The 27462-nt window shown below is 42.5% G+C and overlaps 1 protein-coding gene across 2 annotated transcripts in view; it reads left to right on the top strand.

Annotated features, from left to right (window-relative positions):
- The first annotated feature begins 8837 nt into the window (after positions 1–8837).
- Positions 8838–27462, top strand: part of COLGALT2 (collagen beta(1-O)galactosyltransferase 2) — a 129536-nt gene continuing 110911 nt past the window's right edge. Inside the window, exon 1 of one of the 2 annotated variants that reach the window (XM_007450152.1) lies at positions 8838–8995. Coding sequence is in view for 1 of the 2 variants with exons in the window: in XM_007450151.1 (XP_007450213.1) it covers positions 9203–9465 (263 nt within the window). In the remaining variant the exon portion in view is untranslated. Of the gene's footprint in view, positions 8996–9183; positions 9466–27462 lie in introns of those variants that run through there. The other variant, XM_007450151.1, reaches the window with a different exon arrangement.

The raw sequence follows: 27462 nt of genomic DNA, 5'->3' as shown, positions 1-27462 counted from the left end.
TAAAGGTCTGTAATTAAGAGTATGTGATATTTCTACAGGGGTAGATAAACCAACAGAATCAAGTAGAGAGTCATACAAATATGGACAGAGATGACATTGCAGACACAATGCAGAGTTGAGGCAATGAATACATATATGTATACATATACATAATATATATGTACATTATATTCATATATATTCATATACGTATACATGTATGTATAAAAAGAAATTGGATCCCTAATTGTACCATAAACAAAATCTGATTTCTTCTTTTTTTTCACTCTTTTTAAATTGAGGTATAGCTTGATTTACAATTTTGCATTAGTTTCAGATGTACAACATAGTGATTCAATATTTTTATACATTATACTCCATTTAAAATTATTATAAAATAATGGCTATATTTCCCTGTGCTGTACAATATGTCCTTGTGCTTATTTATTTCATGCATAGTAGTTTGTATCTCTCAATCTCATACCCCTATCGTACCCCTACCCGCTTCCCTCTCCCCACTGACAACGACTACTTTGTTCTATATATCTGTGAGTCTGTTTCTGTTTTGTTATATTCATTTGTTGGTTTTATTTTTTAGATTCCAAATATAAGTGATAACATATAGTATTCATCTTTCTCTGTCTGGTTTATTTCACTAAGCATAATACCCTCTAGGTCCATCCATTTTGTTGCAAATGGCAAAATTTTATTCTTTTATATGGCTAAGTAATATTCCACTGTATATATATGCCATATCTTCTTTATCCATTCATCTGTTAATGGATGCTTAGGTTGCTTCCATATCTTGGTTATTGTAAATTATGTTGCTATGAACATTGGGGCGAATGTACATTTTTGAATTAGTGTTTTTGTTTTCTTCAGATATATATCCAGGAGTGAGATTGTCCCATTATATGGTAGTTCTATTTTTAGTTTTTTGAGGAACCTCCATACTGTTTTCCACAGTGGCTGTACCAACTTACATTCCCACAAACAGTGTACTAGGGTTCCCTTTTCTCCACATCCTTGTCAATATTTGTAATTTGTAGACTTTTTGATAGCCATACTGACAGGTGTAAGGTGATATCTCATTGTGGTTTTGATTTACACTTCTCTGGTAATTAGCAATGTTGAGCATCTTTTCGTGTGCCTATTGGCCATTTGTATGTCTTTTTTGGAAAGATGTCTATTCAGGTCTTCTGCCCATTTTTTAATCAGGTCGGTTTTTTCTTTTATATTAAGCTGTTTATATATTTTGGATTTTAACCCCTTATTGGTCATATCATTTGCAAATATTTTCTCCCATTCAGCAGGTTGTCTTTTCACTTTGTCAGTGGTTTCCTTTGCTAGGCAAAAGCTTTTAAGTTTAATCAGGTCCATTTGTTTATTTTTGCTTTTATTTCCTTTGCCTCAGGCAACATATCCAGAAATAAATAAACAACAACAAAAAAGAAATAAACCCACACACCTATGGTCAATTTAATCTACAACAAAGGAGGCAAGAATATCCAATGGGGAATTAGAAAATGTTCTAATTTCATTCTTTTACATGTAGCTGCCCAGTTTTCCCAGCACCACGTATTGAAGTGACTGTCTTTTCTCCATTGTGTATTCTTGCCTCCTTTGTTGTAGGTTAAATTGACCATAGGTGCGTGAGTTTATTTCTGGGCTCTCTATGTGTCTTTTCTTTGTGCCAGTACCATACTCTTTTGATTACTGTAGCTTTGTAGTATAGCCTGAAGTCAGGGAGTGTGATACCTCCAGCTCTGCTTTTCTTTCTCAAGATTTTTTTGGCTATTTAGGGCCTTTTGTGTTTCCATACATACTCTAAAGTTATGTGTTCTAGTTCTGTGAAAAATGCCATTGGTATTTTAATAGGGATTGCATTGAATCTATAGATTACCTTTGGAAGATTTGGAAGATTGTACCTTTTTTTCTTTCTTTGGCTGATTGTACCTTTTGACCACCTTCACCCATTTCCCCCATCCCCTGCCCCAGCAGCCACCAATCTACTCTTTGTTTCTATGAGTTTGGCTTTTCAGATTCCATACAGAAGATATCATACAGTATTAACCTTTTTTCTATCTGGTTTATTTCACTTAGCATAATGCCCTCAAGTTTCATCCATGTTGTCACAAATGGAAGGATTTCCTTCTTTTTTGTGACTGATATATATAACATCATACACACACACACACACACACACACACACACACACACACAGAAATTGCTGGATCATATGGTAGTTCTATTTTAAATTGTTTGAGAAACGTCCATGCTGTTTTCCGTAGTGACTGTACCAATTTTTATTCCCACCAACAGTGTACAAGTGTTCTCTTTTCTCCACATCTTTGCCAGCACTTATCTCTTGTCTCTTTGATAATGGTCATTCTAATAGATGTGAGGTGATATGTCAGTGTGGTTTTGATTTGCATTTTGCTGATGATTAGTGATGTTGAGCACCTTTTCATGTACCTGTTGGCCATTGTATATCTTCTTTGGGAAAATATCTATTCAGGTTTTTTGCCCATTTTTAATAGGGTTATTTGGTTTTGTTGTTGGTGTTGGTGGTTGGGTTTTTTGTTTGTTGTCTGTGTTTTTTTGCTATTGCATTGCATAAATTCCTTATTTATTTTGGGTATTAACCCCTTATCAAAGATATGGTTTGCAAATATTTTCTCCATTCTGTAGGTTGCCTTTCCATCTTGTTGATCATTTCTTTTGCTGTGTAGAGGCTTTTTTGTTTGATGTAGTCCCACTTGTTTATTTTTCATTTTGTTGCCTGTGCTTTTGGTGTCATATCCAAAAAAATCATTGCCAAGATAAATGTCAGGGACCTTTTCCCCTATGTTCTCTTGTAGAAGTTTTACATTTTGGGTTCTTACATTTAAGTCCATTTTGAGTTAATTTTTCAAGTGGTCTAAGATAAGGGTCCAAGTTCATTCTTTTGCATGTGAATACTATTTAGATTTCCCAACACCATTTATTGAAGAGAATATCCTTTTCCCCATTGAGTATTTGTGGCTCCCTTGTCAAATGTTAATTGGCATATTTCTGGGCTCTAAATTCTGCTCTATTGGTCTATGTGTCTGTTTTTAATGCCAGTACCTTACTGTTTTGACTACGGTAGCTTTGTAATATAGTTTGAAATCAGGAAGTATGATGCCTCCAGCTTTGTTCTTTCTCAAGATTGCTTTGGTTATTCAAGGTCTATTATGGTTTCATATGAATTTTATGATTGTTTTTTCTATTTCTATAAAAATGCCATTGGAAACTTGATAGGGATTGCATGGAATCCATAGATGGCTTTGAGTAGTATGGACATTTTAACAATATTAAGTCTTTTAATCCATAAAGATTTATAGTTCCATTTATTTGTGTCTTCTTCAGTTTCATTAATGTCTTATAGTTTACAGATCTTTTACTTTCTTGGTTAAATTTATTTCTAAATTTTTTATTGTTTTTGATGCTGCTGTAAATTAGATTATTTTCTTTTTCAGATAGTTTGTGGTTAGTGTATAAAATGGCAACTGATTTTTGCATATTGCTTTTGTATCCTGCAACTTTACTGAATTCATTTATTAGTTACCCCAGCAGATAAAAGAGTTTTGCAAAGACTGTGTAATCTACTCCACTGTGGAATCTACTTCTGCACCAAGCTTTATCTACAGACTAATTAAATTTGCACTACATCTCATACATATAAATTACTGTTTTCATATTTTATACATGCAGTTATGATTAATAAAATATACATCCTGTTAGTATTTTTTTATTGAAGTATAGTTGATTTAAAATGTTGTGTTAATTCTGTTAATATGTTTTAGAACCTGCCAAGATCAGGGGAAATTCCATTCTCTTTGCCAGGCCATAATTAATTAACAGGCTCTTTTTGTAAATCAGTAAGGAGAACATTCAGAAAACTAAAATACACCCAAGAACACCAGCAACTGTCCATCAATCCCATCTCATCCCAGAAAAAGGGCAATGTCAAAAAGTCCCTATGGCCTATGCAGGATAGTTCAAGAGACTCCTTGCACACAGTGGCTGAGGCCAGAGCAGATCATGCCATTAGGTACACTTGGTGGTTACCAAAAATACAACTACTGTCATGTGCAAGGTCTTATCTTCTTTTTCTTTATATTCAAAAAAGGGACTTCATTCTAAAAAGTATTAGGAACTATTGTTTTAGATAATAAAATGAAGAAGTAAATGCTTTTCTATGCTCGTAAGATGTTTTTATATGTTGAAAATAGAATGGTTTTTATCTGTTTAAAATAAGATATTTAACCATGTAAATTCAAAATTACTGAGTTTGAAAATTTGTATATTTAAACTAAAATTTTGGTTTTGATACTTTAATCACCTGAAACCTGCAACTGCCATATGATTGTGACCATTCAATATCTTTAAAAACAGATGAACATTTGAAAGCACTATGTAGGCTAACTATACATCAGCTATTTAGCTCATTTTTTTCCATTTTTAACTGAATTTTTGGCTTTTCTAGAAATGATTGTCTATATATGATAATTCTATAAAAATCATGTAATATTCCAGATTTCTCTCTTCCCACTTCCTATCCTACCCTCCAGTCATGCTGTACTCATTGTGATTTCTCATGTGCTATGTTCTCTCATTCTTTTGCTTTTATAGTTCCATCTGCCTGAAATTCCAACCTCTCCCTACACTCTGCCCACTGGCATAAAACATGCTCCTCATTTTTCAATACTTAGTTCAAAGGCATTTTTTTAATACGGCATTTCCCAACCACCTTCACTCTCTTCCTTTTCCACCATAAGATGTATACCACTTTATTACATTTATTTGTTCATTGGATGTATCTTAATTATCCATGCATTTCCAGCACCTGTGCCTTGACACAGCGGGCAGTGAGGAAACCCTGAAACAAATAAGTGAATGCAACTTAAGAAACATATCTAGTCTTTTCAAACGAGATAAAGGCATGTATTTTAAATTTGTGTAAATGTGTTTGGAATTGAAAAACATTTTCCTATGGTGACTATTGTATCATTCTTGGATGCAGGCCAGAGCTTAGACAAAACTTTGAAAGTGGAACAGTTTAATTTTAGCCCTTTCCACCTCAGTCATGGCTCTTTTTCTCCCTCTACCTTCCCATATCTTTTCCCCCTCTTGAACTTGGAGGCCTCAAGCCCACATATCAGAAATCCACATGATTTGCTTTGTCATCAAAGGGTTCTGTGCTCCAAATGAGGATCCCGTTCTGTTCCCTTCATCAAAGCTTCTTATAGTGCACCTCAGTTTAGGTACTGAGATTACGAACTCTGATTTAATTCACACAAATGTAGGAATGACAGAAACTATTGCCTAAGATTCTTCTCTCAAGTGTTTTTGTGTTGAAATTGGCATCATTGTCAATTCAGATAAATGTTTACATTGTAGGACTTTAGGCAGGTTAAGAAAAGGGAATAAAAGATCCAAGTAGTAAAAAAAAAAAAAAAAGGTATTTCGGTGCAGGAAAAACTATCCCTGTTGATTCATCCAAGAGACTCCCTTCTCCAACTCTGGCCCAGCAGGACACCAGGGCAGGACACCTTCTGCCCCTTTCTCTAGAAAAGAAGGATTCAAACACTCAACACCCAAATGATGGACACTTAGTAATTTCATAAATGTTTGTAGAATGAACAAATAAGGCAAGCATTTAAAAATGTTTTTACATAGGAAGAAACTGATGTCCAGAGAGGTCAAGTCTCCAAAGTCACACATATAATAAGTGACACATGTGAGACAAAAATTTAGCTCCAACTCTAAGCATCCATTTCTCTTTCTAGTGTGTTACTTCTGCCCTGAAGTCATTTATTTCCTCCTCTTCTTGGCTGCTGGAGCCACAGACACCTCAAGACTCTTTCCTGCAAGAAGCCCTCTGTCCACCTCAGAGGCCCTGCCCCTGCCACAGCTGTGCTGAGAATGAGAGGCAAAGAGGTTTTGTTGTCCCTGGGGAAAGACTAAGAGGGAAGTTCCGTGGGCTGGCACAGTGTGGAGAGGGGAGGTGAGCAAAAGTGCTTACTTCTAACATGCATGCAAGAACTATGGGGGACAGTCTGTTAGCAGCAGAGACAAGGAGGCGCGTGTGGCTTTCAATTCAACAAGTTTTCCATGGGAAGAGCATTATAAGTTTCAATATTTTGAAGCACAGTTAGCTTTTATTTTTAAATTAGTTTTTACAAATTAACTGTTTTATAACATTGATTCTATGAGGAAAGAAAATCATCCAAGACTTGCATCACTGATTTCTAAAGAACCTGTGGCATAAATCTGTTAGTAAGATGAGGACGCAACTTTCCCGGAGCTTCCCCTCCTTGCTCCCCACCCCTCAACCCCCGTCTTTAAAATGATCCACTGTTACCTACCCTATCATGCCCTCAATATCCTCAGTGACTAAATGAACACTCTAAATTGACTAAAAGTTTTAAATAGGTGTTTTTCAAGGTGCATGGCTGTGAAACTTGATTTTATCTGTAGACCAGGCCGTAATTATTTTAGAACTCTGTGCAGCTGATTTCATTAAAAATGTCATTAGAGGTCACACAGGGCGCAGCACCAGTGTAGTTTTGGTGCGTCATTTCATTTTTTGAAAAAACAAGGATTTGGATAAGCTTTGGTAACAGAAGTGAAATAAGACAGAAACATGGTTCCCTAGCTTTAATGCCCTGCATTTACAAATGCAGGGCATTAAACCAAGTTTTGCTGAGGAGTGGGGATCTTGGTCTTGAAAGATGAGGGAAACAGGCCAAGAAAGGGAAAGGAAGACAGAACAACATGGAGATGGTTTCCATGGAACCTTTCGAACAGTCCCTCCAGCAACATGTCCCCTGCATAAGTGGCTGTGCCTTCATCTGTGCCTCCAATGTGGCTGGCGTACATGTCTGTCATGACACCTCTGACAGGTGTTTAACTCTCAGCCTGCCCTACAAAACTGAGAGTGAGGGCAATTCCTGAAGGAGGATGGAGCAGAAGGAAATGTCTGCAGGCCATTAAATATAAAAGTATGAATGTTAGCAAAGAGGTTAGAGCAGGAGACAGAGATTTGGAGGCTGCAATCACCCTGGGAGAACATGTAGGGCTAGAAGAGTAGTACACGGTGAAGGGGCTTGCACCCAAGTAGACTCAGAGGAGACCAAGGAGGAGAGATGACACAACAAATCCAGGAAGGTGAGAACTGGAGATAGTTCACTGAATCTTCCAATACTGAGGTCATCTATGGCTTTGCCAGAACAACCTCAGTAAAAAAGTGGGAAACCACATGCACTGTGGTAGGAGAGATGGAAAATGAAGAAGTGGAGAAAGCAAGTGTAGAGCTGCTCTCTTTCAAAGGGGCTTGGCCAAGAGAGGGGATTGCTAGAAAGAGAGCCAAGATTTTTTGTTTTTTAATTCTTTAAGGATAGAAGATGGCTGATTGAGTTTTTCTTTTATTTCTTTTTTTAGTTTTCTTTCTTTTCTTTTTATTGATTGATTGATTGATTGCTGCGTTGTGTCCTCATTGCTGCACGCAGGCTTTTTCTAGTTGCGGCAAGCAGGGGCTACTCTTCGTTGCCGTGCGCAGGCTTCTCACTGCAGTGGCTTCTCTTGTTGCGGAGCACAGGCTCTAGGCACACGGGCTTCAGCAGTTGTGGCACACAGGCTCAGTAGTTGTGGCGCATGGGCTTAGTTGCTCCGTGGCATGTGGGATCTTCCTGGACCAGGGCTCGAACCTGTGTCCCCTGCATTGGCAGGCAGATTCTTAACCACTGTGCCACCAGGGAAGTCCCCTGATTGAGTTTTTAGCTTGAGGGAAAAGAGCTGATGCAAAGGGACAAGTTGAAGTTTCAGTAGAGTGGAGATAAATGGAGAAAAGTCCTGGACTAGAAGGGAGAGGATGGGATCAGAAGCTCTGTCATGAACAGGCACCTGTAAGTAAGCAGCGCATTGATGGGGATATTAATTAGAGACAGGGGCGTTTAGGGAGTTCAGTAAAGGAGGTGATATTCTTCTGAGGAAGGGAGGGGGTGGAAGGAGAGTGAAGAAGTTGTCTAATAGTTGTGGGGAAGTTTGGATACAACTAGTAAAAAGACCGTGTAGCGCAAGCTGGGATTGGAGGTCATCAATCCATCCCGCACACAGATAAATTAAAGTCTACACAATTCCACAGAGAAAGAACTCCAGATTTCTTTACTAGCTTTCCTCCATTATGTTCAAGATTAAATATCCTTGGATAGTGTATCCTAGCAATTTCACTTTATCTGCTAATTTACCTTCCCCCTTCCTTCCTTCTTCCTTATACTTCTCCTCTAGCATGTACAGATTTTCCCTCTCTTTGTGACTCTTTGTCAGTTTGGGTCATTAAGGAGAAAGAAAACCATCTAAGTGAATCTCCTCCTTAACATGCCACCCTGTCAGGAAGCTCAGGACCCTGAGTTGGCAGGTAGAGGACCTGGCCCCCAAGGGGCTTTTGTTAATTTCAAGGGTTCGATCTGGCTCTAAAATTCTCCAAGTCTTCCAACTTGATCTTATTGGGGGTCTACTCAGTCAAGGATGAATTTAAAGAGCACTTTAAATTCCTCACACAGGAGTGTGAGGAAATGCAAACATTCTGCCTTTGTGGAAGTTAAAAAACTGTTTATCATAGTAGTGAATCATTAGGTGACTTTCCATTTTAGAGCTCTACCCATTTAGTCAATAAGTGCATTATGAAAAACTGGATACATTGCATCACTGTGAAGGACTTTAGACTGCGGTTTGCAAAAGCAGAATAAATTTTCTTGGAGTCGTACCGTTATGTACACACGCTCGCGAGCACACACACACACACACACACACGCATTCACACGCCCATTGGCAGACACGGCCACACCTCACGGCTCTGGGGGAAGCCACAGACCTCAGCTGTACAAGCTGAGCCTGGACTAGAGGAACTTTCCGCGGGACTCGGGACAAACAGCCGCACCGACACGACTGTCTGCGAGCCTGAGTCCCAGACGAGCGCCGGCGGCGGCAGGTACTCCGGGACCCCGCGGCAGGGCCTGGGCAGTGCAGCTGGGGCGGCGGCGGCGGCGGCGGCGGCGGCGGCGGCGGCGGCGGCGGGAGGGTCCCGGGCTGCCGAGGTCTTGCCAGTGCGCGCGCGCCAGCCGCCTCCCCTCCGCCCCTCGCTGCCGGCCTCGGGCATCCACGGCCGGTGGTCCAGCCGCCCGCCACGGCCCTGAACATGGCCGCAAGCCCCGCTGCCCCCCTGGCCTGGGCGCTGCTACTCCTCTCGTGGGCTCTGCTCCTCGGCGGCTGCCGGGCGCGCTTCGCTGCCGAGCCGGACTCCGAAGACGACGAAGGGGAGGCGGTAGTATTCCCCGAGTCGCCCCTGCAGAGACCCACGGTGATGGTGGCCGTCCTCGCGCGTAACGCTGCGCACACGCTGCCTCACTTCCTCGGCTGCCTGGAGCGGCTGGACTACCCCAAGAGCAGGATGGCCATCTGGTGAGCTGGCTGCGCCGGGCCGGCGGCGGGGGCGGCGCCCGAAGTGTTGCTGAGGGGAGAGGGGGCCGCTCGGGGCACGCGGAGACGAAGTGCGCACACCCCTCACCGCCGGCGTGGGTCCTGGGCGGATCAGCGGTCTGGGTGGGGAAGGAAGCGCGCGTCTGCGTGCGCACCGGCTGCTAACCAGGATAAGCAGCCCGCCCCGAGCTCCCGTGGGGACAGTATGGAGCGGGGTGACCTCGTCGCTCTCCCGGACAGGACTGGGGAGACCCCGCAGGAGTGCTACCTTCTCCCCCCTTAACACTCGCGAGGATTCCTTTTCCCCCACCTCATATCCCTTGCCCCGGAGTGCGGGAATAAGGTTGCCCGTTGCCGCCTACTCCTCCGGACGCGACATGGACCGAAACTGCGGCTGGGGGCCCGGGGTGGGGGGGGAGGCCCTCCGGAGTGGCTGGAGTGCGCTGCCCTGGCTTCCCGGTGCCAGGTTCCTGCTCCCAACTCAGAGGCTGGAAAAGCGGCTCAAGGTTCTCCCTGGGTGTGGGGAGGAAGGGGAGAAGGGATCAGGACCCAGAGTTTGAGGCTAGCTGGGGCCAGCTGTGTCTTCCTAACTACGTCATTACCGTGGGTCCTGTCTCCTCTGAGCGCTCCAGGCTGTCCCGGCCGTGCATCCTCCCGGGGACCCATTCCCGCCGCAGATGCAAACCGCGCGGGGTGCCTTGGGGTGCCGGCGTCCTGGGGACCGAGCCGCCCCGGGAAGGCAAACAGCTAAGTTTTGTTGCACTTAGGGTAGAGACCCGGGCCTAGGCCCTGTGCTTGCTGTGGAGGTGGCTGCCCACTTCAACTTTCCCACTTGGCCCTGTCTCCACATCTTTTTATAAAAGCAGGTATCAGAGGGTGAGAAGTTGGTGGCCAGGTGAGCCGCTAAGGGGCCTGTGGAGGAGGAGGTGGGCACTGGCCAGGGGAGATAGGCCACCAGGTACATGGACAAGAGGCCTCTGGTCTCTTGAGGAAGACAGAGCCCAGGTCACTCTGGAGCAATTTCTGTCTTGTGTTGATAAAGGGAGCTGTCCACAGACAAGACATCCTTAAAGCCACGGTTGGGCATAAAGGGAAAAGGAAGGATAAAGCAGTAGCTGGAGCTGGCAGCCTAATGGTACCTGGTGGGAAAGGTGCAGAGGTGAGAAAGCAAACATGAGATATAGTGCAGCACTGTGCTATACACTGCTTTACTATATACCCTGTTATACGTGACGTTTGCCACGGAGAAGGGCATGTTATGTGGAAAGTAGGAACGTTGGTGCAGTCAGATTTTAAACCAGAAGGATTTTTTTTTAACCATTTCAATACCAAAAGAAAATTTTACAAATGTCAGTTCTTAGATGCTTTCTTCAAAAGAGATGCATTACAATATAGTCTTGGTCTTTATGCATTGTTTAGTTTTAAAGAACATCACAATAGTTGCTATAGGAAATTAATGAGGCGGGAAGTGAGTACCAGGCACAGGTTTTGCTACCTGATGTACAGACATTACCCCTCTTATCGTATAGTAAACTTTTAAAAGATACTATCATCCTTATTTTACAAACAAAGAAATTGACACTTGGATCAGTTCAATAACTCAGTCACAGAATTAATAAATGGTTAAACTGAAATTTGAACACACGTTTGTTTCTAAAGATCACCCCAGAAAGGATAAAGGGAACATGATACAGTATAAGCAAAATGTATATAAAGCTACAAATGAGGAGATTTGAGTTGTTTTGTCAGTAGCTTGACATGTAGTTCTGGGCCAGTTGCTTGGGATCCACAGACCTCAGTTTTCTCATCAGTAAAATAAAGGAATAGGAACAAGTGATTTCAAAAATCCTTTCCAGCTCTTGAATTTCATAGATTTTGTGATATGATCAGAATCACTCAGCAATGATTGTACATCCTGAGTTCCCTGGATGTTCCAGATTCTATGGATGTTGGTGTTCTCTTTAGATGGGTAGTATTCTCAATTCTGCTTAGACCTTAGGGATCTCTTTTCCCTTACGCTTATTCATGGTCCATGTGACTGTACCTTTATGGTCTGTGTTGGAAAGTAAAGGAAGAAACCCAAGGCTTGGGTAAGGCCTTGGGCAACCCCTACATTAACCAGCCACTAAAGACTCTTCTTTGAGTTCTGGCTTAGAAATCTTATATAATTTATTAGGTAATAATAATGCCAGTTTTTAAATAGTCCTTTACAGCTTTCAAAGTACTTTCATCAACTAGTTATCTCATTTGATCTTAACTACCATCCTATAAAGAAACAAGATTATCTCAGTTTCATAGACGATATTGTGTCTAAAGTAACTAACTTACTGAAGATTATATTTACTTGTTAATTTTACAAATATTTAATAATAAGAGCTCACAGTTCTTCTAAGCACTCTACATTCATTTTCTGGTTTCCTCTTCACAATAACCCTATCAGTTATGTCTTATTATTATACCCTTTTACAGATGAGAAAACTGAGGCACAGAGAGGTTGTGCAAGTAATGACCTTCTTTTGTGAGAATCAGGCACTATGCCAGGTTCAGGCTGGAAAAGGTTGAATAAGATGTGGCTCCTCACAGATAAGTATGGCTTTTTAAAACTAGGCAGTGTAAGGTGATCTGAATGGCATTTATAGCATTTGGGAGAGTGACAAAAGACTTCTATATAAATCAGATTGGGGCAGTTGTGTGGTCATGAAAGTTTTTTTGAGGAGAGTTGGCACTTAGTTTGAACTCAGTTTTGAAGGACAAATAGGAATCCACAAAAACCTGGGAAGGAAGGAGGGTTCCAGAAAGAGGGAGAAGCATGGAAAATAAAAAGGTACTGGAAACCAGAGCTTCCTATCAGGGGAGATAAAGTGAGTGGCAGGTCTAAGTTTTGCAAATCTCCAGACTCATTGCACTGTACCCTGGAGCTGCTGACTTCATGACTAGTGCTAGAGGAGTATTTGCGGGGAAGGTGATGGGTTATAACCCTCCAGGAGAGGCAGTACCTCAGTTTAGGATGCTGCAGTTTTGAGGGGCTTCTGCCAATGACTTACTCTAGTCTCTCAGTCCCAAGCTCTCCTCAACATTCCGAGATGCCAAACTGGCTAGTCTCCACTCTGCAAGGCTAGCACATGCTGAGGACAAAAATGGTCAGTGTCAAAAATGGCCAGAACTTCATTAAACAGAACCATGTTGGGTATAGAGACTGGGCTGCCAGCTTCCATTTCATCTTATTTTAGTAACTCTGTGCAGCCTCTCTCTTCTCATTCATCTGCTTACTTCTAACGATGGCTACAGGAGCATCTGATAAGACTTCTTTCCTGTATGAGTAATTGAGACCCTGGTTCAATGATCACATTCAGATTTCCCAGTGGTGTGATTTTTTTTTTTCCTCACCTAAGGTTCTGGACCAGATCTGCACTGAGTGCCAACAAACTGACCTGAAAACTTTTTCAGAGGATGAGTGCAGTTATCTCAGTATCAAGTTTATTTGGATTCAGTTGAATTAAGGAAAGTTTATATTTTAGAGATATTTTGTACCGGCAAAAAGGAAGACTTGTCACATTTACCTATCTGATCTCAAAACCCCACCAAACTAATTGTTTTCCTTCAGATATCACAGTTCTGTGATAAGGAACTGAGATAATCCTTGTGTTGTAATTAAAACCAGCACTGGGTTAATGGGGATCACTGCTGTGTTGAGATGAAGGGGACAGGTTGGCATTGTAACATGCGGCAGTGCGCTTGAGTGGGTTCTCTTTAATTCAGTGGAGCCATGAATAGTGGCCTTAGCAGTAGAGGGAAGGCTGACCTCATCCCCCTTCCCAAGCCTATGATTAAGGGGGGCAGTGGCAAGTAACATGATGATGGAAAATGGAGCAGGGCACAAGGAAAAACATTTGACCCAAAAGATACATTAAGTTTGTCTTTTGGAGAGCCTGCTGTTCTGTGTGGGAAGACGGTTGGGATTCACGGAGTCTGTGCAGTCACAAGGCAGTAACTATCGTGTAATTACAGAACAATTTGGGCATTTCATTTGGTAGAGTTTTGAAAAGTAATATGTATGCTAAATTGAAAACCATCATATGGCTTTTAAATAAAGAGATGTTTCTGTTGACATAACATTAACAATGATGAACTTCTCCTTGTTCTGGAGTACTGACCCTGACACTTTGCACACAACTTTGTGGGGTGTTTGGGTATTAGCTTGGATTTATCTCTACATTTTAATGCCCAACCAGTAGCATTTTGGCGAATGTTTAACTTGATACACTAATATAAGTGTGTTTACAAAATGTTCCAAGCTACTAGTAATGCTAGTTTTCATCAGTGGTGAGAATGATGTCACATTTTATCATTACAGTCTTGACATTAAGTGTTTGTGTTTTCCCTCTAGACAGAAGTTGCAGCTCATGGCTGAAAATGTATATGGTACTTTGGTCTGCTTCTCTCCATTAGTTTATTTCTCTCACCTTACCCCCTCCTTCTCCTTATTTTTCCCAGCCTGGTAGTTTATTACGGAGGGCAGAGTATGCAGCTTACAGTCAGATAGACTAGGGCTCAAATCTCCTGTGTAATCAAGGGCACATCATGAAGCTCTACGCTGAGCTGCCTCATCTGGAGATGACTAATAATAACACCTACCTCAAAGAGTTATTATAACAAGCAGATGAGATAAAGTATTACAATGTCTTTTACACACATGCTACTAAATAGATAACAGTTGCTATTTCCTGTACATCTTTTCCTTTTTGTCTCATCTCCATTACCTTTCTCTTCACAAATGAAAATTTTAAAAAAGAAAATATGTTCAAAAGAAGCTCTGTTTATTTTCTTCCTTCCAACAAAAAGTTGTCAGCATAATGGAAACTAACATTCATGGAGGGGCTGTTCTAAACACTTCGGTGTGATAACTGATTTACTCCTGACAGCAGCCCTAGGTGAGAAGTGTCATTACGCTCTTCACTTTACACAGGAGGAAACTGAGGCACAGAGAATTTACATAACTTGTCTGAGGTCACAAGGCTAGTGCACGGTGGAGCCAGGATGTGACTCAGGCAGCTAACGTCGCAGACTGAGTACAGATGCTCTGTTTAAGATCAAGAAAAGACCAGTTAGTTCTAGTTGTTGCTTCTGTCGGTTGACCCACCTTAGGAAGATAAGAGTGCCAGTGTTTTCTTTCAAAGAAGAATGGCTCCTTCTGCTTGAATGACACAAGGGACTCAGTGGCTCCCTTCCACTGTCTTGATGATGTTGTCACTTAGGCACTTTCTAGTTACTAAACTCTGTTCTGTGTTGGTAGATTTCACAGGAACAGAACGAGACTAAATATGTGGGTTGTACTTAAATATGCAGGTCACTTGTTATGATCACAGCTATATAGCAACAGAAAGAAATTTATCACATATTGTTAGTGACAAACGAATAAGGCCGCATTATTCATATGCATGGTGGCTGCAGCTTTTTGGTAAGACAGAGGGTCAGTTTTTCAGCCTTTTTAATTAGTGGTCTTGGATTTGGTTGACACATAAACTCAACTTTCTTCCAAATAGTCGGAGACAACTATCAATCCTCCCTCCACTGTACAATTTTAAAACACAATTGGACCTCAGAATTATATATTTCCTTTGGGTAAAAACTGAAGTCACCTATCCTCTTGCTCTAGTTTAGACAAATCACTTGCGAGTTAGAATGGATGCCTAAATTGTCCTGGATCTATTTTATTAATTGACTTCCATAGGTGGGGAAACCAAAGCACAGGGCAGTTAAGGGATGTTCCCACAGTATATTACATAATGAATAAGTGTCAGAGTGAGATAACAGATTTCTAGATTTTAAACCCTATATGGCTGTTTTAATGTTGAGTATTTTATAAGGAATATAGCTCATGATTAAAGGAGCATACCAGTTATTCTAAGCAGGGTTTGATTTTACATACTTGTCTTCAACTCCTTTCTCCAGGTGATTCTATAGCTAGTGCATGGTGCATGCTTATGACTCCAGGTACGTAAGCATGCTTCCCACGGCCCTCTCCCTTGACTGTCTCGGTGGTCGTAGGAATGAACAATGAAAGCTTTGTAACCTGAAAGGCTGTTGGTTGTGCCTTGGTCCTTTTTCCAACACTTAAATGTCCTCATGGGTCCTATCACGGTGTGGCACTGTCTTCAAGTCTAAGGCATACTATAGTAGGACCATTATAAGGCTTATATAGGGACTATAGTAGGACTATTATAAGGCTCATTTCTGCACATTTCTTCAAATAACATAACAATATACATTCGAGTTAAAGTTTGAGAGAAAATGATTAGCCTGTAGTTTGGTTCTTAGTTCTATTCCCCAGTTACCATATTATGAAGAGGTTTCACTATATGTGTTTAAATCATAGCTATGATTCATCAGGAATTACAAAGTGTGTGTATTGCATACGTTTTGACGTTTTTATTCTCAAAGGATTGATCTGTTCATTTTATTGCATTTACATTGTTAGCATATCAAAAATTGCTGCTAAAAGAAGTTAAATCCCTGAGAGTCCTTGTAGGTTTATAGTAATTTAATTATTTTAGGCATTTTCTTTCCTGACGTTTTCTTTTTTAAATTGAAAAAATAATACTCTCCCATAATAAAACTTCAAAGAGTGTGAATGGGAATACTATAAAAAGTTAATCTCCCTTCCACTCCATACCACCTGCCAGGGGCAACCATTGTTAACAGTTTCTTGTGTATCATCTAGAAACTTTCTGTGCATATACATATATCCTTTTAAGTGTTAACCCAAATGTTGGTTGGCCAAAAAGTACATTTGGTTAATGAATATGTTGTTCAATAAAGTTCTTGGTGAAAATGAGTCTTTCGTTTTTACTTAAAACAGGACAAACTTTTTGGCCAACCTAATAGAAGTGTTTGATATCTCCTATTCTGCACAAGTGTGATGTTTTTAAGTCAATCTCTCTATCCCAGGTTTTTTTAACTCTGCCATCCCACCTGTACCTATGTCCTGGCTGGCACAGTGAAAGCCAGCTTCACACAACACCTGTTCCAGGTAGTTACTCTGAACCCTCCCTGATTATACCCATCTTGCTCTCTTGTTCTTGTGTCTCTGGCCCCCAGAAATGTGGCCCTTAGCCCATTAAAAAAAAACTTTTTATGAAGCATAACACACATCCAAAAAGTGCATCTATCATAAATGTATAACTAGGTAACTTTTCACAAACTGAACATGCCAGAGTGAGCAGCACCTGCCCCACCAGGCCTGCATTTGTCCACAGCAACAAATGGTTAGCCTAGGAGCTGCTGTCCCCCGGACTTTGTCCCATAAAGCCCACCCTCTGTGCACTTGCGATTGGTCCCTGCTGTCTGGCCCCTGTAGGCATTTGGGTGGTGACCTTTGCTCCCTGCTCAGGCTCCTCAGGAGCCTTAGGACTCGAGTAGTAACTGCTTTCTAGAACCAGCAGGCTTGGCAAGCTGCCAGTGAGTCACCTAGTAAAATGATCAGGATTGTATTACTTTTCCCTCGGCTCTCCATTCCTATGGTTGGAAAGCTATGCGTTAATGTTCATAAAGGTAAAAACCATCTCGTTATAGGTAGTAATTGAAAAGCCATGCAGAATATAAATAGAGTGGCTGTAATTAATTCACTGGAACTTGCTGCTGTCCAGTGCCATGAAAACGCAGCATTTGTGGTTGGTGACATTAGCGAAGTCTCTTGTATGAATTAAACCTTAGATTTGGCTGCAGGGCATTTCTTTTCCTCTCTAGGAGCACTGGACAGAAATCATTTCAGACTTAGACATCCTGTAATAGCCTCATGACATCCTACCAAGGCTGAATTTATGATATCATAACACACTTCATTTAATTGAGGCAGTAATTGTTATTATTTAGTTGTTTGTCAAGTTCGGCAAGCTGAAACCTGTCCCTGACTTAATTGGTTTAGCTGATGAGATCGTGTTCCTCTGCAAACATAGTGCAAAGTAATCCTCTTCGCCCCAGAATTTTTTTTTTTTTGCGGTACGCGGGCCTCTCACTATTGTGGCCTCTCCCGTTGTGGAGCACAGGCTCCGGACGCGCAGGCTCAGCGGCCGTGGCTCACGGGCCCAGCCGCTCTGCGGCATGTGGGATCTTCCCGGACCGGGGCACGAACCCGCGTCCCCTGAATCGGCAGGCGGACTCTCAACCACTGTGCCACCAGGAAGCCCCCGCCCCAGAATTTTTGATTAATGTTTCAACACCCCTTAGAAGACGTGCATTTCAAAAACATAAATGATAACTTAAGTGATGATCCTAGGCTACACACCCCTAAGAAGATGGGAGAAGGCTGTGTGTGGAACCAGGCGGCTCTGATGAAGCAGCCTCATGAGTACTTGATTTAAGTGATAAATTGCCTACATTGGAAGAATTGTTTACCTCCTAGGTTTGATCACTTCAAAGTCTATTGAGGCACATGTCAGGCTGGAGAGAGGAAGTTCCTTAAATGGAGCTTTCCCCATCCACCACCCTCCCGGCAAAATTCACGTGTTGAAATTCTAACCCCTAAAGATGATGATATTAGGAGGTGGGGAGTCTTTGGGAGGTGCTTAAGTCATGGGAGTGGAGCTCTCATGAATGGGATTAGTGTTCTTATAAAAGAAGTTCCAGAGAGATCCCTCACCCCTTGCACCATGTGAGGACACAGCAGGAAGTCTACAACCCAGAAGAGGCTCTTCACCAGAACCTGACCATGCTGCCATCCTCATCTTGGACTTCTAGCTTCCAGAACTGTAAGAAATAAATTTCTGTTGTTTATAAGCTACCCAGCCTGTAGTATTTTGTTACAGCAGCCCAAAGAGACTAAGATAGCTGTCAAGCCCAAGGAAACCATGAAGGTGGCCCAAAGTGCCTACATTTTAGGCAGTAAGGAAATAGAACTCTTACTTTCCATCCCCTTTCCTTTCTGAGACTGATTGTGTACATTTTGGAGGTGGGGAGGGCAGTGGGCCACGTCAAGCTTTCCTGTTCTCACAGGGCGAGAGATGATTCTGAGAAAGGGGAATACATGGATGTATGTTGATTGACATTCTCCCTAAAAGTCATATTAAGTGAGAAATTGCCACTTTTCAGGGCCTTGGGAAAGGCAGGATTTTCTGGAGACTAACAGTGGAACTTAAATTCCTGGGCTGTCCGTGAGACATATGGTCATGGGCATTTGGGGCTATGGCATTTCCAACACAGAGTCCCTTGCGGGACTGCTGGACTGCTTTTTAGTTTCTTGGTTTCCAGCCAGCCCCATAATCTGTCCAAGCTCCACACACCACAGTGATTATGGCTGAGACCCGCCAAGGTAGTGGAAAGTTGCTGCCAGGTGGAATCAGGATTTTTCATGTCATCACCGCAACATTGAACAGTAAGCTTATATGAAGCTCCTACATTGCTGCATTCCCTCTGCTAGAAGCAGGTGGGGTGGGAGTGTATTCAGACAGTCAGACCGTGTCTTATGTTTCAGATGGATTTTGTGGAGTTGGCCTTTAAGGCTCAGCATACTAAAATGTTTTAGAAAATGACAAATCTCCTTTCTGCCTTTCCTCAATCTTGTTAGACTTTAAGATTTACTGGACACATTGATTTCTATCCTAGAAAATTCTCTTTAGCAAGATAAACTATGAATTTCTAAAGCAGCAGATTAAAAAAAATTATATGCATCCTTTTATTTATTTGACCATCATGGATTGTCTAGGTGGATAAATTCAGGTAATCATGTTGAAATTAGTAGTTGAGGTGGCCTCAAAGCAACTCAACCCCATTGGTCAAGTTCATTGGCCATGAGTGGACGTGGCCCTCATCACTCTTCTGCTGACCTTTTGCTATAAGGCTGCTGGGCTTCTACTAGTGGTTCCTAAATACTGGTTCATGGGCCAGCTGTATCACAACACCTAGGACATTTGTTAGTTACATAGATTTCTGTGCCCCATTTCAGCCACATTCAATCAGATGGCCTGTGGAAGGGGCCTGGGAATCTGTGTCTTAAACATGTGCACAAGTAATTTGTATACACACTTCTGGGTCTGGGAACTGCAGGAGATGAGCTCCCAGAAGCCCCCATGAAAAATAGGGGGCCCTCATGGAAGGACTGAAAGCTGTGTATGTGTCTGAAGTACAGGCCATGGGATTTTCAAAGCTTGGTAATTTGGCACACACTGGAATCTTCTAAACCCCAGGTTCCAGATGCGTAAGCAATCAAGAAGGCCAAGGGGTTTCTTATTAAGAGAAGGAGTAATGTACAGGATTACAAAGAAGAGGCTCTGCCAGACAGACACCATCTGTGTTTTTTATTGAGTCGAGCACATGTGTTCTCCCGCCTTCCAATAGCGGCTATTTAAAAAAAATAATATCTATATATTTTTAAGGCAATGCTCCAGATTACCCATTGTATGAAGTGCCTTGCACTGGGGCTCAGTATAAAGTGACACTCCCTCCAACCCTTTTCTTTGCTCAGGTATCTCACATCATGAGCTCATTAAGCATTTAGGTTTATAGAAGGAAGGATAGCTATTGATGAGCATCTCTTAATAGACTGGAGGAGGGGGTCCCTGGTGGTGCAGTGGTTGAGAGTCCGCCTGCTGATGCAGGGGACACCGGTTCGTGCCCCGGTCCGGGAGGATCCCGCGTGCTGCGGAGCGGCTGGGCCCGTGAGCCGTGGCCGCTGGGCCTGCGCGTCCGGAGCCTGTGCTCCGCAACGGGAGAGGCCACAACGGTGAGAGGCCCACATACCGTAAAAAAAAACAAACAGAAAAAAATAGACTGGAGGGAAATCAAACCAGTGCATGTCCTCCAAATAAATAGTAGTCATGTGAACCACTTCAGTCTCCATATCCCCTCATCTTGATTCTTTTGTTGCTGGTATTTAATTTTCTTACCTTTGATTTTTCTCTCTGGCATGCCTTTAAAAAATCCTCCCCTCATTTGGGAGAAGAATAAACAGTCTATTAAAGTAGCTTAGTTGAAGTTCAGCCTTAACTACATGATATTACAAAGTCTCTAACCTAGTGTCTTCACCGGTTATGAATCCAGAATAGAACTTTTGGGAAATTTACACTATTCGAGTCCACTGTACAAAAGATTTTTCTGGGTTTGTCGCTTTTGCACAGAGGTATGTTCAGAGTTGATATAGTAGCATTATTATAAGCTTATCGACAGGCAGCCTTCTCTGGGGATGATCACAGCTCCATTGATAAATCTCATACAGTTCCACACCCTCGTTTTATTGTGTCCTTTAGGTGACCGGTCTATCACAAATTCCACTGTAAATGTCCTCAAGTTTACGTGTCCCATTTTCTTTCTTTTTTTTTTTCTTGGTTTTCTTTTTTTGCGGTAGTCTGGCCTCTCACTGTTGTGGCCTCTCCCGTTGCGGAGCACAGGCTCCGGACGCGCAGGCTCAGCGGCCATGGCTCACGGGCCCAGCCGCTCCGCGGCATGTGGGAGGTTCCTAAATACTGGTTCATGGGCCAGCTGTATCACAACACCTAGGACATTTGTTAGTTACATAGATTTCTGTGCCCCATTTCAGCCACATTCAATCAGATGGCCTGTGGAAGGGGCCTGGGAATCTGTGTCTTAAACATGTGCACAAGTAATTTGTATACACACTTCTGGGTCTGGGAACTGCAGGAGATGAGCTCCCAGAAGCCCCCATGAAAAATAGGGGGCCCTCATGGAAGGACTGAAAGCTGTGTATGTGTCTGAAGTACAGGCCATGGGATTTTCAAAGCTTGGTAATTTGGCACACACTGGAATCTTCTAAACCCCAGGTTCCAGATGCGTAAGCAATCAAGAAGGCCAAGGGGTTTCTTATTAAGAGAAGGAGTAATGTACAGGATTACAAAGAAGAGGCTCTGCCAGACAGACACCATCTGTGTTTTTTATTGAGTCGAGCACATGTGTTCTCCCGCCTTCCAATAGCGGCTATTTAAAAAAAATAATATCTATATATTTTTAAGGCAATGCTCCAGATTACCCATTGTATGAAGTGCCTTGCACTGGGGCTCAGTATAAAGTGACACTCCCTCCAACCCTTTTCTTTGCTCAGGTATCTCACATCATGAGCTCATTAAGCATTTAGGTTTATAGAAGGAAGGATAGCTATTGATGAGCATCTCTTAATAGACTGGAGGAGGGGGTCCCTGGTGGTGCAGTGGTTGAGAGTCCGCCTGCTGATGCAGGGGACACCGGTTCGTGCCCCGGTCCGGGAGGATCCCGCGTGCTGCGGAGCGGCTGGGCCCGTGAGCCGTGGCCGCTGGGCCTGCGCGTCCGGAGCCTGTGCTCCGCAACGGGAGAGGCCACAACGGTGAGAGGCCCACATACCGTAAAAAAAAACAAACAGAAAAAAATAGACTGGAGGGAAATCAAACCAGTGCATGTCCTCCAAATAAATAGTAGTCATGTGAACCACTTCAGTCTCCATATCCCCTCATCTTGATTCTTTTGTTGCTGGTATTTAATTTTCTTACCTTTGATTTTTCTCTCTGGCATGCCTTTAAAAAATCCTCCCCTCATTTGGGAGAAGAATAAACAGTCTATTAAAGTAGCTTAGTTGAAGTTCAGCCTTAACTACATGATATTACAAAGTCTCTAACCTAGTGTCTTCACCGGTTATGAATCCAGAATAGAACTTTTGGGAAATTTACACTATTCGAGTCCACTGTACAAAAGATTTTTCTGGGTTTGTCGCTTTTGCACAGAGGTATGTTCAGAGTTGATATAGTAGCATTATTATAAGCTTATCGACAGGCAGCCTTCTCTGGGGATGATCACAGCTCCATTGATAAATCTCATACAGTTCCACACCCTCGTTTTATTGTGTCCTTTAGGTGACCGGTCTATCACAAATTCCACTGTAAATGTCCTCAAGTTTACGTGTCCCATTTTCTTTCTTTTTTTTTTTCTTGGTTTTCTTTTTTTGCGGTAGTCTGGCCTCTCACTGTTGTGGCCTCTCCCGTTGCGGAGCACAGGCTCCGGACGCGCAGGCTCAGCGGCCATGGCTCACGGGCCCAGCCGCTCCGCGGCATGTGGGATCTTCCCAGACCAGGGCACGAAGAACCCTTGTCCCTTGCATCGGCAGGCGGACTCTCAACCAGTGCGCCACCAGGGAAGCCCCTCCCATTTTCTTTTTAAGTCCTTTTCCTTCCCTGAAATGTGAGCTACATTCTACAGCTTAATGCCTCCTGCCAGGAAGATAATGATCACCTGGGGAGGAAGATGAGGCCAGGTCCCCCGGGGGTGTGTGTGTGTGTGGGGCTGCCTCCGGAGCTGTTCCCTCCAGCCAAAAGCAGCTGCTTCCATTTTCCCCCCAGTATGCAAATGTCCTCATTTTGTTACTTATGTTGTCTTGTGAAAGGACTGGGAGGCATTGTTCATTTGCTCATGCTGTGTCACTTAGAACAAACCCCATATTCCCTCTGGGCCTCAGTTTCCTCTCCCTAACATCAGGGAGATGTGCCAGAGTTGTGGCTCTCAAATGTGGCTGCTTATGAGAATCATTTGATGAGGTTTAAAAAAATACTGATGCCTGGGCCCCACCCCCAGACCACTTAGGTCTGAATCTATGGGGTAGGACAAGGGCAAGTGACATATTTTGAAAACTTCCCAGGGGGTGATAATGCGGAGCCAAACTTGAGAACCTGTGGATGAGACAGATGTTCTCTCGGGTCCCTTCCCCGTCTGACATCAGTACCCCCTTCATGGAGTGAGTGGATCTAAAGAATTGTCATGAATCATAACTCTGCACAATTGATGTTTCCTGGATCCTCAGCCCAATTTTAGATCTTTTTCGGAGTGGCCTAAAACAAAGTAAGTTTTCTCGGAAGCTCATATGTATATCACCCTGTTGTGTACTGTGCCCAAAGGTGTTCCCTAATAGTGTCGTCTCCTGTGGAAGGCCTGCGCCACATGATGACTGAACTGCCAAGGGGGCGACGTGGCAGCAAGAGGGCTGGCCTTGAGGGCGCGAATTGGAACTTCTCAGGAAAGGGCTGAGTGCACCAGGTGTAGAGCAGCTGTGGCCGAGGGCTTCCTTCCTGCGGTACACAGAGGCTGCCCCTTGGCTAAGGAGCAGTGGACATCAAGGCCTCTAAGCACATCCAGCCGGGCTGTGGCCGTTCAGGATTGCTTCCCAGTGTGTGTTTTGGTGTGTTGCCCAGCCTCACTTTCAGGCATTCTGTTTCATACTGGTGTAGGGCCTCTAATCACCTCTGGGTATTGGATTCCTAATGTTACTTTTAATGGCTTTGGATTCTAGCTTCTTTTGTTTCTAAATTTGCATAAACAGTGCTGCCTTTGTCCTGTGGTCTTGACACAGCTTCAAAGCCTTGACTGGGCATCAAAGATGCACTGGATCCTCATTTCTTAGGCATCAGATTGCAGCAATGCCAGAAGGTGACTGAAGGTTACAGCCCCACTTCTGGGCCAGTTTTCTGTCTCCCACAGATTAGATGCTGCCAAGTCCCCTTTGATAATGGTGCTGAATCTTAATAACTTTTCCCAAAGCCTGGGCAAATACTAGTGAACTAGAGGGACAGTGCTGGCATTTGTCTGAGGAGGAAAGGACGGTAACTCACTAATATTTACCGAACTCCCCTACCCCTTGAGAGGCAGATTATTGAGTCCCACTGGGAAGCATGAAGTCCCAGACCCATTGGCCAGTCTTTGCTGATGTTGGCATGGTGACGGCCAAACTCTCATTTTCCCATGAGTCTTATCAAAATAAAGGCAGTAATTGAACTCTCAGTTATCCATGCATGGATTGATTGTCTGTCTTTTGGATATACAGAGGCCAGCTTTTGATAATGGACCAGTTTGGTCCAACCATCCAGCACCCCCTTGAGCGCCCTCTCTCTCACCACCCCCCCCCCTCTCGGTGCCGCCCAATAGTTGTGTGTTTAGACGATGGAGAGTGATTTTTATCTCAGTAACATTCCACATAAGGCATTCCAGTATGAGTTTTATCTGGTTTCTTAGCTGTTGGCTCTTCTGCATCATCTATGCCATGCCCCACCATATTTTCAGATTTTCTTGAATTCTCTACCTTGCCTTGGTCTCCTTAGCTATACCATGAGTGCTGCATAGGCTGATCTTTAAAGATTTTTCTAGCCATAGCATGCTATGAATTTGCAGTTCCACCACTGATACCATGAAAAATAAAACAGCTTACTCTGTTGCCACATTATTTAAAATGCCATTTGGCATTTCTTTATTTGTACTTAGATATAACTTTTCAGTAGTTTTGACTTACTGTTGTCTCACATCCTTGGTGAATAGACTGATGGTTCATATCTACATCAAATTATAAAAATTAAAAAAAATTTTTGCCCTTTAGGATGGTTAATTTTATGTGTCAATTGGGCTGAGCATGGTGCCTGGATATGTGGTCAAGCATTATTCTGGGTGTTTCTGTGAGGATGTTTTTGGCTGAGATTTATAGTTAAATCAGTGGACTTTGAGTAAAGCCTTCCATAACATGGGTGGGCCTCATTTAATCAGTTGAAGGCCTGAATAAAACAAAAGACTGACCTCCTCCAGCGACAAGAAAATGTGTCATCACACTGCCTTTGGACTTGAATTGCGACATTAGCTCTTCTCTGAGTCTCCAGCCTTCTGGCCTACCCTACAAACTCTGAACTTGCCATCCTCCATAATTGCATGAACTAATTCCTTAAAATCATTCCACCTCTCTCTCAATAGATAGATATGAAGTAGATATATTATATTTTCATGAACAACAACAGCCAAAAGAAGGGCTGTGCTGAGAAGAAAAAGAATGCAGAGAATTATGTCAGAAGAGATAGTTCCAGATCTGAAAGCTAGGAAAACCATTGCTGTGGGCACCAGGGATGGAATAGTTGTGGCATGAGTGCATATATTGACTTTTCTCATGTGTGCAAAATAAGTAAGTGCAGGTCTTCCCTAGAAGGTCCCCCTTTTTTTTGAAAAGGCAGAAATAGGAGTTGGACATTTGCCATTGTGATGGGAAACAACATATGTGTTTGTTCTTTGCAAAAGCTGCTGGCCAGCGTGCAGACCTGTGTCTTTTGCTCAGTCTACCGTGTGAGGGAATTAGCTTGCATGTGCACTTTGGGGTTAGGAGAACCTGGCAATAGAAGTCAAGTTTCAGCAGGCTAATGGGCTATTGCACTGAACTGATAGCTCCTCCCCAGGGAGAGGCTTTACTTCACAGCGGTGTCATTTACCGTAGAGATGCTGAAGATTGGTCTGCACTGACACCTTCAGAGGCAAGGAGCATGAGTGCCTGTGAAAGGTCCTTGTAACATGGAGCTGGTTGGGGCCATGTCCTTCCTTGCTGATGCTTTAATGTAGGAGCAGAAGAAAAAGTTGATTTTTTGTATATAGGCTCTAGAAAGATAAAATCAGGCTCTAGAAAGATAAAATCAGGAGGGCAACAATTTTCTTTCCAAAGAGAGTTCTCATTGGTGTCTCTGACTTATATTCCTGGGGTTCAGCCTCTAAAATCAAATTCTTCCTTTTTTGAGCTCAGTAAAAAAGCAGTCCTGCTGGATCAGAATTATCCTGAGAAAGCACTGCTCTTTGGCTGCCTCTCTCAGCTCTCTCTGATCTTGGCTACTCAGCTGATACTCTCAAGCTGCAAGCTAGCTGCCTGCTTTCCCAACAATCTAGCGCCAGCTGTTTTGAGTTTCTGAAGTAAGATTTTTCTAGGATGCTTTCATTACCCCGGGGTTCAGGCATGGTAGCATAAAATGTGCTAATGAGTTTTTCTTCTGATAAAACAGTAAATGTGATTTAAGGCACAGAAGGTCAATTTCTGCCCTGTAGTGAAGTGGATTTTGAAGCTTTTCCTCTCTTCTGTGTAACAAGGTATCTGAGATTTGGTGTTGCTTCCCCTAATCTGTATATCATCTGTCAAGTTTTAGATAATAAATTGCACTGACGTTCTGTAGCTTTGAGCTAGAAAGCAAAGAGTTTCTCTAAAAGGAGCACTTCATCTTTTTGATATCAAAGGAGAAGCAGATAAATAAACCACAGTCTGTGTTTCACCTTCTGAAATCATTTCTCCGTAGCAGATTTTTGGGGTTCTAGTTAAATCTAGTTAGCTAGAATCTAGTTTGAGATTCCAGTTAAATCTCACTACTTTTACCTCTATTCTTACTAACATCATAGATTTGGTTCCATTTTCTCTTTTCCAATCCTTTCTTTTTCAGTTTTTCAAAGCAGCATTTTTCTAGGTAGGTTCTTAGTTTACTGATGGATTGATCTGTTTATTTAAATATAGAATTAGCAGTACTAGAAATGCAAGTGTCTCATCTGAAATAATTAGGAGAAGCTATTCTTCGCATCACCTTGTAAAAAATGATTATGAATTTGACAAATCCAGACAGATAATTCTTGTTTTCAGCAACTTAAAAAAAACTGTATTTACCTTCCTTGGCCTTTGATCCCTAAGAAGACCAAGGTTACACATGGCTATGGTCTGTAGTTAATTTCACCCTGGGTGGTAAAATAATACACTGTGGTTTCCAGACCCCTGAACAATCAACTGGTAACAAGTGAGGTCATTTTTGGTTGAAGGATTGCATATGTCACTGTCTCAAAAGACACATGGGCTGCAGATCCTGTCTGGGGACCTGCTTCCAAATACTTGTGTGAACTCCTCCCAGCTCAGTTTGCACTTGGCCTTAATCTTACTTTTACACTTCAAAGAGCTTGAGTGCTGCATATCCCCAACTAAGTAGATAGTAAAACAAAACCAGCAACCTATTGTTAAATGAAAAATGAAAGGGACAACAGTAGTCATTTTATGATTCTTTTCATCTAATTCTGTCACTCAGAAGAAATTCATATATTTTTTCAGGCTCCATAGAAGACAGCTCTGATTATTTCTTTTAAAGTGTTTTAAATATTGAAGTAATATGTAAAAATATAAGGTGTATGGGTATTTGCTTGCCTTACCTTAAAGGCCTGCTTTTTTTTTTTTTTTTTTTTTTTTTT

Source organism: Lipotes vexillifer, unplaced genomic scaffold, assembly GCF_000442215.2.
Source record: "Lipotes vexillifer unplaced genomic scaffold, Lipotes_vexillifer_v1.1 scaffold97, whole genome shotgun sequence".
NCBI classification, from domain to species: domain Eukaryota; kingdom Metazoa; phylum Chordata; class Mammalia; order Artiodactyla; family Lipotidae; genus Lipotes; species Lipotes vexillifer.
The sequence above is the reverse complement of the archived record's forward strand: the minus strand, read 5'-3'. Positions and strand labels throughout refer to the sequence as shown.